The sequence below is a fragment of the Oncorhynchus mykiss genome, chromosome 7 (assembly GCF_057628025.1).
Source record: "Oncorhynchus mykiss isolate SJ-2025 chromosome 7, ASM5762802v1, whole genome shotgun sequence".
NCBI classification, from domain to species: domain Eukaryota; kingdom Metazoa; phylum Chordata; class Actinopteri; order Salmoniformes; family Salmonidae; genus Oncorhynchus; species Oncorhynchus mykiss.
The window spans coordinates 25,141,409-25,158,666 of NC_143028.1; the positions used below are offsets into that span (position 1 = coordinate 25,141,409).

Consider the following 17,258-nt stretch of genomic DNA (forward strand, 5'->3'; position numbering starts at 1 on the left):
TACCTGTTAGTTCATAACCCATCTTTTATACCTGTTAATTCATAACCCATCGTTTATACCTGTTAGTTCATAACCCATCTTTTATACCTGTTAATTCATAACCCATCGTTTATACCTGTTAGTTCATAACCCATCTTTTATACCTGTTAATTCATAACCCATAATTTATACCTGTTAGTTCATAACCCATAATTTATACCTGTTAGTTCATAACCCATATTTATACCTGTTAGTTCATAACCCATAATTTATAGCTGTTAATTCATAACCCATCATTTAGACCTGTTCATAACCCATCATTAATACCTTTTAATTCTGAACCCATCATTTATACCTGCTAATTCATAACCCATTATTTATACCTGTTAATTCATAACCCATTATTTATACCTCTTAATTCATAACCCATCATTTATACCTGTTAGTTCATAACCCATCATTTATACCTGTTAGTTCATAAACCATAATTTATACCTGTTAATTCATAACCCATCTTTTATACCTGTTAATTCATAACCCATTATTTATACCTGTTAATTCATAACCCATCATTAATACCTGTTAATTCATAACCCATCATTTATACCTTTTGCTCGAAAGGGCCGGTTCAGGCAGGCAGGCACGCTCCCTGACCTTACTTCTTACTTGGCAGGAACTAATGGGGATCCAAAATAAACACCAGGAAGAGTAGCTGCTGCCTTGGCAGGAACACATTCATGTGATACGTGGTATAGAAAAGTCCAAACTTAGGAGAGTACATGAGAGGCACTGTACTGTGTATCTGCAGGTGTCTATCTGGTCAAAACCACTGATACAGGTGCCCCTCCACCCTCTGGTGGGATGGACCATGTCTACAGAGAAACCTAGATTCAAATACTTAGATTTGTGTGTATTGGGTAAATGTTGTGAAATTGTTAGATATTACTTGTTAGATTTTACTGCACCGTCGGAGCTAGAAACACAAGCATTTCACTACTCCCGCAATAATATCTGCTAAACACGTCCATGTGACCAATAAAATTAGACTTTGATTTGAAATAAATGTCCTATTTATCAAAGATGTAAAGGATTTGAATATGTTAAAAGTCCATATTGATACAGAAACACTACACCATGATTTAGATTTATTAAGAACAAGTTGATTGACAAAGTCATGAAAAAATTGAAGATTTGAATAAACCACATTTTGGCTATGATAAAAGATATGCCTCTGGGGTCAAAATCAGATCCATGTCAGAAGTATGGTTCAATGCAAATGTGTAGTGGGTGTAAAGTTTGTTTTAAATTCTCACTCATTAAACACGAATAAATACACACATGCTTCTCTTTGAACGACTTAATATAATATTAAACTTTTATGAACTAAATGAAAAATAAACTTTTGGTTCCTCGACTGCGTTGCCCACTCCAGTCAACAGATGGCGATGTGCGTATTTTAGGATCAGGCGATGCTGCCAGTGTGACGTATAATCTAGTGGACGGGACGCTCCTACAGCAACAACAGCTAGTCAGACATCTCGATAGCTTTCTAGCATACACAGCTTCAACATTCACTCTCTTTACACTGTTTTGGTGTATATTAGTCGCTGTGTATTAAACACACTTCTGTCGTATATACTTGTTGGCCCATTTAATTATATATTTACGTTGTTTGTCAGCTAGCTGGTTTGCTAAGTTAGCTTAGAACTAGGCTAGTCGCTAATGCTAGCTAGCTAACATCCCCGACCATGAGTTCACTAAGCTACTCTCCTCCTGATAAAGAAGAGGCGGTCTGCTGGACGGAGGAAGAAACTCGTGTGAAAGAGGAGGAGGAAGAGGAGGCTGTTACAGTACAAAAACAAGAAGAGGGTGAGGCTGTTACCTTGAAAGAAGAAGAGAAAGACGTTTCATTGAAAGAAGAGGAAGATACGTTCAGAGTGAAAGAGGAGGAGGATGTTACAGTAAAAGAAGAGGAGGAGGAAGAGAAGGATGTTACAATACAAAAACAAGTAGAGGGTGAGGCTGTTACCGTGAAAGAAGAAGAGAAAGACGTTTCAGTGAAAGAAGAGGAAGATGCTTTCAGAGTGAAAGAGGAGGAGGATGTTACAGTGAAGGAAGAGAAAGAGGATGTAGTTTATGGAGTGAAAGAGGAGGAGGGGGAGATTACTGTCACATTGGAGGAAGAAGAGGAGGTTGGAGATCTGTTTAACACCAGTAAGTACCGTCTCTGCAGTCGTTGAACCAATATGCAGTAATGGGGTTCTACACTTTAATGTTGTTCTGTAGGAATTGCTGAAGCTACACTGTAACGTGTAGAACATCAAGAGTGGACCATCAACAAAACGTTAGCAATTGATCAAATGCATCCAATGACAATGCCTGAAAGACTGTAGTCCTCAATATCTCATGTTAGCTTAGCCCAATATGTACTCTTAAAGGGGCAATCAGCAGTTGTTACATCCATTTTGGGACTTATACATTAATGATATGTACTCATTGTTTCTTGAAGAATTCACTTATAAATGCCTCATGAGCATAGTTCAACTGTCGTACCCCATCAAAACCCCAAAATATAAGCTTTTTTTTACTCCAATGTTTGTCAGTAAATATAAACAAACACTGTATATCCTCAAAACATGGTTAAAACAATAATGTTGATATCATGGATCGTTGCATTTCTCCAGCACCATCCCTCAGCTTTTTACCGAAACGGGCAGGGAGTATGCTTTGTTATTGTTTCTACTGCTGATTGCTGCCCCCGTTACTCCTCAAGGTCCAAGGACTGTATGTTATTTTCAGAGGGAGACTGGCTCTGGCAGCTAAAATAGTCAAATATTCCATCAAAATGTGAATCGATTCTCAATTCCGATACGTTTCTAAAAACATAAATCACTGTACTTTCTTATCATATCAAAATAATTTCACACAATACTTACATATCACATGAAAATAATTTTACACAATAGTTTCATATCACATCAAAATCATTTCACACAATACTTTCATATCACATCAAAATAGGTAACCAGTCGCGACGCCCCAAACGCTAAACCAAATTCGTTTCTCGTAAATTCTCCTTCCTTCAGGCTTCTTTTTCTTCTTTGGACTTTATATGGCGGTTGGCAACCAACTTTAAGGTGCATTACCAACATCAACTGGACTGGAGTGTGGACCCCAGTTCATTTTTCAATCACCTACGTGGGTATATACCAAGACAGTCATGAAGAGGGCACACCATAACCTTTTCCCCCTCAGGAGACTGAACAGATTTGGCATGGGTACCCAGATCCTCAAAAGGACCAAAGCCCCCCCACGACTACCCTTATGTGCACTGCTGCTACTCGCTGGTTGTTTGTTACCTATGCATAGTCACTACGTCCCCACCTTCATGCACACTGACTCGTTACCGGTGCCCCCTGTACATAGCCTCGTTATTGTTATTCTCATTGTGTTACTTTTTATTATTACTTTTCATTTTCGTCTACTTGGTAAACATTTTCTTCTTCCTGAACTGCACTGCTGGTTAAGGGCTTGTAAGTAAAGCATTTCATGGTAAAGTCTAAGTTGGTGTTTTGACAGATTTGTAAAAATGGTTTGTCATTAAACACTATATATATTTTTTTTTAAATGTTGCTGACACCTCTCTGGACGCGGCCATGTTATTATCCCACACACAGCCTCTGTGGTTCCTATGAACCCCATTCCTGGGAATTAGATTTGATTACAAATCGCCCCTGTCTGTTACCACAGAAGGCTTATGTCTGTCCCATTCCCAGCTAGGTTACGAGGCACTTTGTCTCCAGTACCTATGACAGATTGATAGGGGAAACCTCCATGCTTATTATAGAAAAAGTAATTAGGGGAAAACTATTTTGTAAACTGAAATAAAACATGTTTGAAAAATGAAAACTATTCCAAAACTATCTTTGACTCTATCTTTGACTCCAAAACTAAAATAGCCTAAAATAATAACCAGCCTGTATTATGTAAGTTTGAATAATTTATATCTTAACTTTGGGCAAAAATATAATATTTTTTATGTGGTTTTAAAGCTTCTGAATCTGGTGGCTGCTAAATGCTGCCATTGAATGGCAATGTTTCAAATAGACCTAGCTTGTGTATCACTATCACTTGCTATCACCAGAAATACTTTAAGAAATTAGGATATTGGAAACTCCTTTCGATTCGTATTAGTAGCTTAAAGAAAATAACATTGGCATGAATTACCCTCCGTGAACAAGAAGCACAACATTACAAATATTTTCAAAGATGTGAGATAATTATCTTGTTCTCTGTAATATCGTGTAGCTTTGCAATCATAACATTGTGCTTTCAAGGAAAATAGGCATGTTTCTCGACTCATACCCTGACTTTAAAAAGAGATTTAGTGAAAATTAGCTTAGGATCTGCGTGTCACAGCATGACAATGTCATTGGTCCACAGTCTCTTAGACGGGCGTTTTATACACTTTGACATTTTCTGGAATAGGTTTTATCTGAAAACGTTTTTGTTTACTTGCCTGCCTATTGAATATGGAATGCACTGTACTGTTCATCTCTGAAACTCACTGAGATAATTCCTTTGATACAGCAGTAGCAATACAGGAATATAAATTCTACAGAATAAACAGGAATGCTTATGGGGAGGTGTTGCTGTATACAGTGCATTCAGAAAGTATTCAGACCCCTTGACTTTTTCCACATTTTGTTATGTTAAAGCCTTTTTCTAAAATTGATTAAAATTATTTTTCCCCCCTTTCATTTAGCTCATTTATTTGGCACACCCGCATTTGGAGTTTCTCCCATCCTTCTTTGCAGATCCTCTCTAGCTCTGTCAAGTTGGATGGGGAACATCACTGCACAGCTATTTTCTGTTCTCTCCAGAGATGTTAGATCGGGCTCAAGTCCGGGCTCTGGCTGGGTCACTCAAGGACATTCGGAGACTTGTCCCGAAGCCACTCCTGTGTTGTCTTGGTTGTGTGCTTAAGGTCGTTGTCCTGTTGGACGGTGAACCTTTGCTCCAGTCTGAGGTCCTGAGCACTCTGGAGCAGGTCTTTCAGGTTTCCTCCAGACATAACTCTTGGCATTCAGGCCAAAGAGTTCAATCTTGGTTTCATCAAGCCAGCGAATCTTGTTTCTCAGGGTCTAAGAGTCCTTGAGGTGCCTTTTGGCAAACTCCGAGCAGGCTGTCATGTGCCTTTTACTGAGGAGTGGTTTCCATCTGGCCACTCTACCATAAAGGTCTGATTGGTGGAGTGCTGAAGAGATGGTTGTCCTTCTGGAAGGTTATCCCATCTCCACAGAGGAACTCTGGAGCTCTGTCTAAGTGGCCATCAGGTTTTTGGTCACCTCCCTGACCAAGGCCCTTCTGTCCAAACTGAGCGATTGGGGGAGGTGACCAGCTCTAGGCAGAGTATTCCATTTAAGAATGATGGAGGCCACTGTGTTCTTGGGGACCTTCAATGCTGCAGAATTTTTTTTTGTATTCTTCTCCAGATCTGTGCCTCGACACAATCCTGTCTAGGACCTCTAGGGACAGTTCCTTCGACCTCATGGCTTGGTTTTCGCTCTGACATGCACTGTCATTTGTGGGACCATATATAGACAGGTGTGTGCCTTCCAAATCATATCCAATCAATTGAATTTACCACAGGTGGACTCTGAACAAGTTGTCAATACATCTCAAGGAAGATTAATGGAAACAAGATGCACCTGAAAGCAATTTCGATTCTCATAGCAAATGGTATGAGTAAATAATGTATTACCTCTTTTCATTTAGTCATTATGTGCTATTGATGACACCCCTCTGAAACAAGATAGCCTAACCATCAGAAAAATATTTATTCCTTAGCCTACTCCTCTCACTGCTGCTTGCCTTCTTAAATTCCTTTGTAAATTCTGATGTTATGCTCCTAAACTTTCTGGTAATAGGCTACACCAGCAGTCGTTATGCTCCTGTAGTTTCTGGTAATAGACTACACCAGCAGTCGTTATGCTCCTGTAGTTTCTGTTAATAGACTACACCAGCAGTCATTATGCTCCTATAGTTTCTGTTAATAGACTACACCAGCAGTCGTTATGCTCCTATAGTTCCTGGTAATAGGCTACACCAGCAGTCATTATGCTCCTATAGTTTCTGGTAATAGGCTACACCAGCAGTCGTTATGCTCCTATAGTTTCTAGTAATAGGTTACACCAGCAGTCAGCAACCTTTTCCATTTGGTGCCAATTTATCTGACCATTTCTACTGATCTGGTGCCAGTTATGATTTTCATATACACATTTTACTGGAACAGTTTAATTGAATTTATAATAGTAATAATAATTATAATAGTTTTTGTATCTCAACATAATTATCTGTGGTTAATCTACATTCTATTTAAATGAAAATGATGAATACAATTTTTTATTTCCCTTGCTAAGTTTAAATAACCTACATAAAGCCAGAAGATGTTATCATTGTGGCCTGCAGGTAGAAATATCCTGACGAACTTTAAACATTGTATCAACTATCAACTTGGTCTAGCCGAAAATCCTCATATCAAGCTTGTAACATTGTATAAAATATTCTGGACCGTCAGAGTTTCACGCGCCAGTGAGTTCGGGACAGATACAGCTGTCGGCTATTTGTGCAAAGGATAAGACGTATTCAGGTATTTTATGACATTTCCACTGGATCAGAGCATTACATATTTCCCTTTCATGCCGAGTGGTTGTCAAAACAAAAATGCTTTGAGGAACTGTCGTCATAATCAATTGATTTTGATTAGACTTTTACTTGCTGTTTGAGGTGAAGAAAAATGTATTTGAGAAACTCCACAACTCAAATTTAGAACCAGGAACAGATATAGCCCTTGGTTCTCTCGAGACCTGACTGCCCTTGACCAGCACAAAAACATCCTGTGGTGTTCTGCATTAGCATCAAATAGCCAATATACACAGGTAGTTAGGAAAGCTTAGGCTAGCTTTTTCAAGCAGACATTTGCATCCTGTAGCACAAACTCAAAAAGGTTCTGGGGCACTGTAAAGTCCATGGAGAATAAGAGCACTTCCTCCCAGCTGCCCACTGCACTGAGGCTAGGAAACACTGTCACCACTGATAAATCCACGATAATTGAGAATTTCAATAAGCATTTCTCTACGGCTGGCCATGCTTTCCTCCTGGCTGCCCCGGCCAACAGCTCCCCTCCCCCGCAGCAACTTCCCCAAGCCTCCCCAGCTTCTACTTCACCTATATCCATATAGCTGATTTTCTGAAAGAGCTGCAAAACCTGGACCCATACAAATCAGCTGGGCTAGACAATCTGGAACCTCGCTTTCTAAAATTATTCGCCACCGTTGTTGCAACCCCTATTACTAGTCTGTTCAACTTCTCTTTCGTATCATCCGAGATTCCTAAAGATTGGAAAGCTTCCGCGGTCATCCCCCTCTTCAAAGGGGGTGACACTCTAGACACAAACTGTTACAGACCTATATCCATCCTGCCCTGCCTTTCTAAAGTCTTCGAAAGCCAAGTTAACAAACAGATCACTGACCATTTCGAATCCCACCCTACTGTCTCCACTGTGCATTCCGGTTTCCAAGCTGGTCACGGGTGCACATCAGCCACGCTCAAGGTACTAAATAATATTATAACCGCCATCTATAAAAGACAGTTCTGTGCAGCCGTCTTCATCGACCTGGCCAAGGCTTTCGACTCTGTCAATCACCATATTCTTATCAGCAGACTCAACAGCCTAGTGTGAAATGCACTCATCAGCAACCTGGACATGGAGGTTACTCCCCTGAGTTTTCCCCCGTTCACATTCAGAATACATTGTGAAAAACTAAAATCTTTGCTCACCATTTTTGTATTTATATAGCCCTTCTTACATCAGCTGATATCTCAAAGTGCTTATACAGAAACTCAGCCTAGAGAGAGAGAGAGAGAACATTTTTGTACAGAAAATGCCAGATCTTTGCAATGTTATGTAGGTGGAAAAAAGCTGTCCTTGAAACAGTCTTGATATGTTCGTCAAAAGATCAGATCAGGTCAGGGTTTGGGCGCAGATTTCCAATTATTGAAAAAATATATATATACAGTGCCTTGCGAAAGTATTCGGCCCCCTTGAACTTTGCGACCTTTTGCCACATTTCAGGCTTCAAACATAAAGATATAAAACTGTATTTTTTTGTGAAGAATCAACAACAAGTGGGACACAATCATGAAGTGGAACGACATTTATTGGATATTTAAAACTTTTTTAACAAATCAAAAACTGAAAAATTGGGCGTGCAAAATTATTCAGCCCCCTTAAGTTAATACTTTGTAGCGCCACCTTTTGCTGCGATTACAGCTGTAAGTCGCTTGGGGTATGTCTCTATCAGTTTTGCACATCGAGAGACTGAATTTTTTTCCCATTCCTCTTTGCAAAACAGCTCGAGCTCAGTGAGGTTGGATGGAGAGCATTTGTGAACAGCAGTTTTCAGTTCTTTCCACAGATTCTCGATTGGATTCAGGTCTGGACTTTGACTTGGCCATTCTAACACCTGGATATGTTTATTTTTGAACCATTCCATTGTAGATTTTGCTTTATGTTTGGATCATTGTCTTGTTGGAAGACAAATCTCCGTCCCAGTCTCAGGTCTTTTGCAGACTCCATCAGGTTTTCTTCCAGAATGGTCCTGTATTTGGCTCCATCCATCTTCCCATCAATTTTAACCATTTTCCCTGTCCCTGCTGAAGAAAAGCAGGCCCAAACCATGATGCTGCCACCACCATGTTTGACAGTGGGGATGGTGTGTTCAGCGTGATGAGCTGTGTTGCTTTTACGCCAACATAACGTTTTGCATTGTTGCCAAAAAGTTCAATTTTGGTTTCATCTGACCAGAGCACCTTCTTCCACATGTTTGGTGTGTCTCCCAGGTGGCTTGTGGCAAACTTTAAACAACACTTTTTATGGATATCTTTAAGAAATGGCTTTCTTCTTGCCACTCTTCCATAAAGGCCAGATTTGTGCAATATACGACTGATTGTTGTCCTATGGACAGAGTCTCCCACTTCAGCTGTAGATCTCTGCAGTTCATCCAGAGTGATCATGGGCCTCTTGGCTGCATCTCTGATCAGTCTTCTCCTTGTATGAGCTGAAAGTTTAGAGGGACGGCCAGGTCTTGGTAGATTTGCAGTGGTCTGATACTCCTTCCATTTCAATATTATCGCTTGCACAGTGCTCCTTGGGATGTTTAAAGCTTGGGAAATCTTTTTGTATCCAAATCCGGCTTTAAACTTCTTCACAGTATCTCGGACCTGCCTGGTGTGTTCCTTGTTCTTCATGATGCTCTCTGCGCTTTTAACGGACCTCTGAGACTATCACAGTGCAGGTGCATTTATACGGAGACTTGATTACACAAGTATTTATCATCATTAGTCATTTAGGTCAACATTGGATCATTCAGAGATCCTCACTGAACTTCTGGAGAGAGTTTGCTGCACTGAAAGTAAAGGGGCTGAATAATTTTGCACGCCCATTTTTTTAGTTTTTGATTTGTTAAAAAAGTTTGAAATATCCAATAAATGTCGTTCCACTTCATGATTGTGTCCCACTTGTTGTTGATTCTTCACAAAAAAAATACAGTTTTATATCTTTATGTTTGAAGCCTGAAATGTGGCAAAAGGTCGCAAAGTTCAAGGGGGCCGAATACTTTCGCAAGGCACTGTATATAATTTTTATTTTTTTACCTTTATTTAACTAGGCAAGTCAGTTAAGAACACATTCTTATTTACAATGACAGCCTAGGAACTGTGGGTTAACTGCCTTGTTCAGGGTCAGAACGACAGATTTTCCCCTTGTCAGCTCAGGGGTTCCAATCTTGCAACCATACAGTTAATTAGTCTAAAGCTCTAACCATTGCACTCCACCAGTAGCCTGCCTGTTACGTGAATGCAGTAGAAGCCAAGGTAAATTGCTCAATAGCATTAAACTTATCTTATAAAAAAACAATCAATCAATCATAATCACTAGTTATAACTCCTAATCAGGTTTAGCAGGCAATATTAACCAGGTGAAATTGTCATTTCTCTTGCGTTCATTGCACTCAGAGTATATGCAACAGTTTGGGCTGCCTGGCTCATTGTGAACTAATTTGCCAGAATTCTACGTAATTATGACGTACATTGAAGGTTGTGCAATGTAAAAATAATATTTAGACTTAGGGATGCCACCCGTTAGATAAAATACCGAACGGTTCCGTATTTCACTGAAATAATAAACGTTTTGTTTTCGAAATGATAGTTTCCGGATTCAATCATATTAATGACCAAAGGCTCGTATTTCTGTGTGTTATTATGTTATAATTAAGTCTGATTTGATAGAGCAGTCTGATTTAGAGTAGTTATTCCCCTTGCGCTGCAAGGGCCGCGGCTTTTGTGGAGCGATAGGTAACGATGCTTCGAGTGTGGCTGTTGTCGATGTGTTCCTGGTTCGAGCCCAGGGGCGAGGAGAGGGACGGAAGCTATACTGTTACACTGGCAATGCTATAGTGCCTATAAGAACATCCAATAGTCAAAGGTATATGAAATACAAATGGTATAGAGAAATAGTCCTATAAATACTATATTAACTACAACCTAAAACCTCTTACCTTGGAATATTGAAGTCTCATGTTAAAAGGAACCACCAACTTTCATATGTTCTCATGTTTTGAGCAAGGAACTTAAACGTTACCTTTTTTACATGGCACATATTTTACATGGCACATATTACTTTCTTCTCCAACACTTTGTTTTTGCATTATTTTTAACCAAATTGAACATGTTTCATTATTTATTTAAGGCTAAATTGATTTTATTGATGTTTTATATTAAGTTAAAATAAGTGTTAATTCAGTATTGTTGTCATTATTACAAATAAATAAATAAATAAAAATCAGCCGATTTTAATCTGCTTTTTTGGTCCTCCAATAATCGGTATCGGCGTTGGAAAATCCTAATTAGTCGACCTCTAGTTCAGAGTAACGCCAAGGTCCTTCACAGTTTTATTTGAGACTACTGTTCAACCATCAAGATTAATTGTCAGATTCAACAGAAGATCTCTTTGTTTCTTGGGACCTAGAACAAGCATCTCTGTTTTGTCCGAGTTTAAAAGGTGAACATTTGCAGCCATCTACTTCCTTATGTCTGAAACACAGGCTTCCAGCGAGGGACATTTTGGGGCTTGAAACCATGTTTCATCGAAATGTACAGCTGTGTGTCATCCGCATAGCAGTGAACGTTAACATTATGATTCCGAATGACATCACTAAGAGGTAGATTATATAGTGAAAACAATAGTGGTCCTAAAACGGAACCTTGAGGAACACCGAAATGTACAGTTGATTTGTCAGAGGACAAACCATCCACAGAGACAAACTGATATCTTTCCGACAGATAAGATCTAAACCAGGCCAGAACTTGTCCGTGTAGACCAATTTGGGTTTCCAATCTCTCCAAAAGAATGTGGTGTTCGATGGTATCAAAAGCAACACTAAGGTCTAGGAGCACGAGGACAGATGCAGAGCCTCAGTCTGATGCCATTAAAAGGTCATTTACCACCTTCACAAGTGCAGTCTCAGTGCTATGATAGGGTCTAAAGCCAGACTGAAGCATTTCGAATACATTGTTTGTCTCCAGGAAGGCAGTGAGTTGCTGCGCAACAGCTTTTTCTAAACATTTTGAGAGGAATGGGAGATTCGACCGATAGTTTTTAAAATATTTTCTGGGTCAAGGTTTGGCTTTTTCAAGAGAGGCTTTATTACTGCCACTTGTAGTGTTTGGTACACATCCGTTGGATAGAGAACCATTTATTATGTTCAACATTGGAGGGCCAAGCACAGGAAGCAGCTCTTTCAGTAGTTTAGTTGGAATAGGGTCCTGTATGCAGCTTGAAGGTTTAGAGGCCATGATTATTTTCATCATTGTGTCAAGACTTGAGTGTCTCCCTTGATCCTAGGTCCTGGAAGAGTTGTGCAGACTTAGGAAAACTGAGCTTTGGAGGAATATGCAGATTTAAAGAGGGGTCCGTAATTTGCTTTCTAATGATCATGATCTTTTCCTCAAAGAAGTTCATGAATTTATTACTGCTGAAGTGAAAGCCATCCTCTCTTGGGGAATGCTGCTTTTTAGTTAGCTTTGCGACAGTATCAAAAAAGAAATTTCGGATTGTTCTTATTTTCCTCAATTAAGTTGGAAAAATATGATGATCGAGCAGCAGTGAGGGCTCTTCGATACTACACGGTACTGTCTTTCCAAGCTAGTCGGAAGACTTCCAGTTTGGTGTGGCACTATTTCCGTTCCAATTGTCTGGAAGCTTGCTTCAGAGCTCGGGTATTTTCTGTATACCAGGGAACTAGTTTCTTATGACAATTTCTTTTAGTTTTTAAGGGTGCAAGTGCATCTAGGGTATTGTGCAAAGTTAAATTGAGTTCCTCAGTTAGGTGGTTAACTGATTTTTGTCCTCTGACATCCTTTGGTACGTGGAGGGAGTCTGGAAGGGCATCCAGGAATCTTTGGGTTGTCTGAGAATTTATAGCATGACTTTTGATGATCCTTGGTTGGGGTCTGAGCAGATTATTTGTTGCGATTGCAAACGTAATAAAATGGTGGTCCGATAGTCCAGGATTATGAGGAAAAAACATTTAGATCCACAACATTTATTCCATGGGACAAAACTAGGTCCAGAGTATGACTGGGGCAGTGAGTAGGTCTGGAGACATGTTGGACAAAACCCACTGAGTCGATGATGGCGCCGAAAGCCTTTTGGAGTGCGTCTGTGGACTTTTCCATGTGAATATTAAAGTCACCAAAAATGTGAATATTATCTGCCATGACTACAAGGTCCGATAGGAATTCAGGAAACTCAGTGACGAACGCTGTATATGGCCCAGGAGGCCTGTAAACAGTAGCTATAAAAAGTGATTGAGTAGGCTGCATAGATTTAATGACTAGATGATCATAACACAAAAAAAACTTTTTTGTTTTTTTGTAAAATGAAATTTGCTGTCGTAAATGTTAGCAACACCTCCGCCTTTGCGGGATGCGCGGGGGATATGGTCTCTAATGTAACCAGGAGGTGAGGCCTCATTTAACACAGTAAATTCATCAGGATTAAGCCATATTTCAGTCAGGCCAATCACATCAAGATTATGATCAGTGATTAGTTCATTGACTATAACTGCCTTGGAAGTGAGGGATCTAACATTAAGTAGCCCTATTTTGAGATGAGCGATATCACAATCTCTTTCAATAATGACAGGAATGGAGGTCTTTATTCCAGTGAGATTGCTATAGGGAACACCGCCATGTTTAGTTTTGCCCACCCTAGGTCGAGGCACAGACACGGTCTCAATGGGGATAGCTGAGCTGACTACACTGACTGTGCTTGTGGCTATCGGTTTCCTCATTAGCAGGGAGGAGTTTCTGCATTCAAATTATGTGTGCATCGCCCTCGTGCCTCAATTTTATTAAACACAGAAAGGGGCCTATATTGGAGACCAAACGTCGTCTGGCACACTGCTTAGAGTTTCAGCAACTTTAACTTATTTCTAACCCACAATCATCAATTTTACTACTAATGTGAAAACAAGACAAAATATGACTATTCTTGCTCATTTTAAGACAAATGTCAAATAATTTGAACATTGATTACAGACGTCAATTGTTGTACAACATCATGGCTACTCTGTTGGCATCACCTTTTACAGTGAATTTCTGCTGTTGTAGGCCTTGAACCATCGGTCTGACTTTGTCATTCACACAGGAGAGAGAGGTGACTATTGTGGATCCTCTGCGGAGCCTCAACAACCTCATGATGCTGACGAGGCAGAGAAGAGTCTCTCCAGATCAGAACACCTCAAGAAACACCTGCAGGGAGCCACAGGAAAGAGAACTCACTGCTGCTCCGACCATGGGAAGAGATTCACCTCCTCATCAGGCATTCGTCAGAGAATCCACACGGGAGAGAAATATTTTAGCTGTACTCAATGTGGGATGAGTTTTACTACATCTAGCCATCTTATTGTACACCAGAGAACACACACAGGAGAAAAACCTTACATCTGTGATCAATGTGGGAAGCGTTTTGTTCAATCTAGTGATCTGACAGTGCACCAGAGAATACACACAGGAGAGAAACCCTATAGCTGTGATCAATGTGGGAAGAGTTTTATTACATCTAACATTCTGACTCGACACCAGAGAAGACACACAGGAGAGAAACCTTATAGCTGTGGTCAATGTGGGAAGAGTTTTACTGAATCTAGCAATCTGACTCTACACCAGAGAACACACACAGGAGAGAAACCTTATAACTGTGGTCAATGTGGGAAGAGTTTTACTACATCTAGTCATCTGACTGTACACCAGAGAACACACACAGGAGAGAAACCTTATAGCTGTGGTCAATGTGGGAAGAGTTTTGGTCAATCTGGCCATCTGACAGTGCACCAAAGAAGACACACAGAAGAGAAACCCTATAGCTGTGATCAATGTGGGAAGAGTTTTATTACATCTAACATTCTGACTCGACACCAGAGAACACACACAGGAGAGAAACTTCATAGCTGTGACCAGAGATAATCTGATAAAAGATCTCTGATCAAATATCAGAAAATACATGAAGGAGTTGTTTCATGATATCAATTAATTAATGTCTCAATGTAGAATGTTTTAACATTGTAGTATGAGTATTTTAATAATGTCACAATGTAGAAGCCTAAGCGTTTGCCCCCTTATCAATTGATTTCAGCATGATATGGATATTAGCCCCAGGGGGAAAATCTTTAACAAAAAGTGACTAACAAAAAAAAAGAGTTGTGTTACACTTACCACGTTGGTGACCCACTGGAATTAGAAATCCAACACTTCAAAATGTCTAGCTGTTTTCTACAAATGATCCTCTAACCAGTGATGTACACATTATTTCGAGATTCCGTGTGGTTTTTGAGCTGTTAGTTTTAACAGGACGTGCAACCTCCTCTCTCTCCTCTCAGCACAATTGATTTCTACATGATATTGATGAGTTATGACAAATAAGTGTTGCGTTCCTTTGTTTAGCGACCCCTACATTTAAATGCATCACTCCAAAATGTAGCTGACTGTCTTCTGCAGGTTGTCCTCTAACCAGTGAGGTAAAAGATATCTCCCATTTCCATGTGTTTTTTTAGTTGTGTTACTTTCAACAGCACGTACAACCTGATTTACCCCCCAATCGATATCAGTGATTTATTGCTACTTGTCAAAACAACAGCGTTTTTGGTGCTTGTGCAGTTTATAAGGTGCTTGTTTAAAAAAATAATACAAGGAATATGATTATTGTGGCAGATGTTTGTGTATATAGTACATTTTATGTTTAGGTTTTCAATTTATTACAAACTGTTTCTGCATGTTGGTTATTGATTTGGACACGTTAGACTGTGTTTTGACATTGGGACACCTGGCAATTGAAAAGAAGACTATGTCCAGCGTCCAATATTAGTTTGGTTGTAGTTGAAAGTGAAAGTTTAAAATCTGTATTTTTCGGGTCGTTTTTTAAATGACTTGAAAACGACTTAATTTCAACGTACTTTCAGGTAGCCTGGTGGTTAGAGCGTTGGGCCAGTAACCGAAAGCTGAGCTGACAAGGTACAAATATGTCGTTCTGGCCCTGAACAAGTCAGTTAACCCACTGTTCCCCGGTAGGCCGTCATTGTAAATAATAATTTGTTCTTAACTGACATGCATAGGTAAACAAATTATATATATATACACATGGACGCAGTATAATCAATTTGTATATAATCAATTGTATTAACAATCTTACATCACTACAGTATTTCTTTACAACATTCAAGTGCTAATTGTCTTTATTCCACTACTGAAGAAGCATAACTCAAATCACCTACTCACATTTCAAACATCCAGCCTGACAAAATATACATGTTTTATTATTCCATGCCTCACCATTAAGTTAATTATTGCCAATACATATTAACAAAGGGGTGACATTGGGGACTGGGCCGAGATCCAACAACATGCCTGTCGAGTGAACCCTGAAAAGAGAGAGAAGCCAAATGTACTTTTGTTTACCTCTTCTTGGGCACATTTAGTGGCTCTCATGGTGGGTGTCTTTTAGGTCCCAGTTGTTGTCACTAGTCAACTTTCAATGGACACCCCCATAGTGTCTTTCAGAGCCCCTCCTAAAACCCCACGTGTTTTGTTTGTTGTTGTTAGTTCCCTCTTCTGTTTGAGGGACCTCCTAAAAAAACAAGCTTATATTTTGGGTTGGATATTGCATTCAATTAATATTTTAATCAATGGCATTTCCTTAGGGTGCTCATTAGTCTTTCAGTTGTTGTTATTCTGTTCGTTGTGTTATAAATATTTCTGTTTATTTTCATTTTATTTTCCTGTGAAGCCATTGTGTTGCATCCATGTCTGAAATGTGCTGTATAAATAAAGCTTGATTTGATTTCAACAAATGAACCCAATGACTGACCAATCAACAGATTCTTGGTCCCTCTTAGTATGTAAATCAGTATCAATCCCACTTTTCCAGCCTGCTGAAGGCGTGGTGGAGTTGTAACCCCCCCCCCCCCCCCCCCCCCCCCCGGCACTACCAGGGGCTTGAGGTGGTCTCCCACAGCTCTGTGGCCTTGTCGTTCCATTTCTTGACTGCCCCTGTAACACAGAAAGAAACATTTAGTCATGTTATATTAAACACTCAAAGTAATGGATATGGCGCATCTATGGCCTCAGTTACACCTGCCACCTAAATGTGACTTCTGTCATCCGATCACTCCAAGCTGCATTAGGTTCAGATCTACCAGGATGAGCCTTTGACATAGTCTGGATGCAGTCATGCCACCAAATATGCATCAGCAATGTAAAGAGATGGGTGAATGAGTGGGGAAAAATACATTCTACACAAATGACATTCAGACATCAAATGTTGCAGGTGTAGCTAAATGCTTTCTAGTTCCCACAGTGCAGTAATATCTAACTAAATGCTTGTGTTCCTAGCTCCAACAATACAGTAATATCTAACTAAATGCTTGTGTTCCTAACTCCAACAGTACAGTAATATCTAACTAAATGTGTGTGTTCCTAGCTCCAACAATACAGTAATATCTAACTAAATGCTTGTGTTCCTAGCTCCAACAGTGCAGTAATATCTAACTAAATGCGTGTGTTCCTAGCTCCAACAGTACAGTAATATTTAACTAAATGCTTGTGTTCCTAACTCCAACAGTGCAGTAATATCTAACTAAATGCTTGTGTTTCTAGCTCCA

The 17,258-nt window shown here is 39.7% G+C and overlaps 1 protein-coding gene across 1 annotated transcript; it reads left to right on the top strand.

Annotated features, from left to right (window-relative positions):
* Window positions 1-1,459: 1,459 nt before the first annotated feature.
* Window positions 1,460-16,448, top strand: LOC110528937 (uncharacterized). The gene is made up of 2 exons (XM_090240563.1): window positions 1,460-2,193; window positions 13,751-16,448. Exons 1-2 carry the CDS (start codon window positions 1,728-1,730, stop codon window positions 14,566-14,568), a joined length of 1,284 nt encoding a protein of 427 aa, XP_090096689.1. The 5' UTR covers window positions 1,460-1,727; the 3' UTR covers window positions 14,569-16,448.
* The last annotated feature ends 810 nt before the right edge of the window (window positions 16,449-17,258 follow it).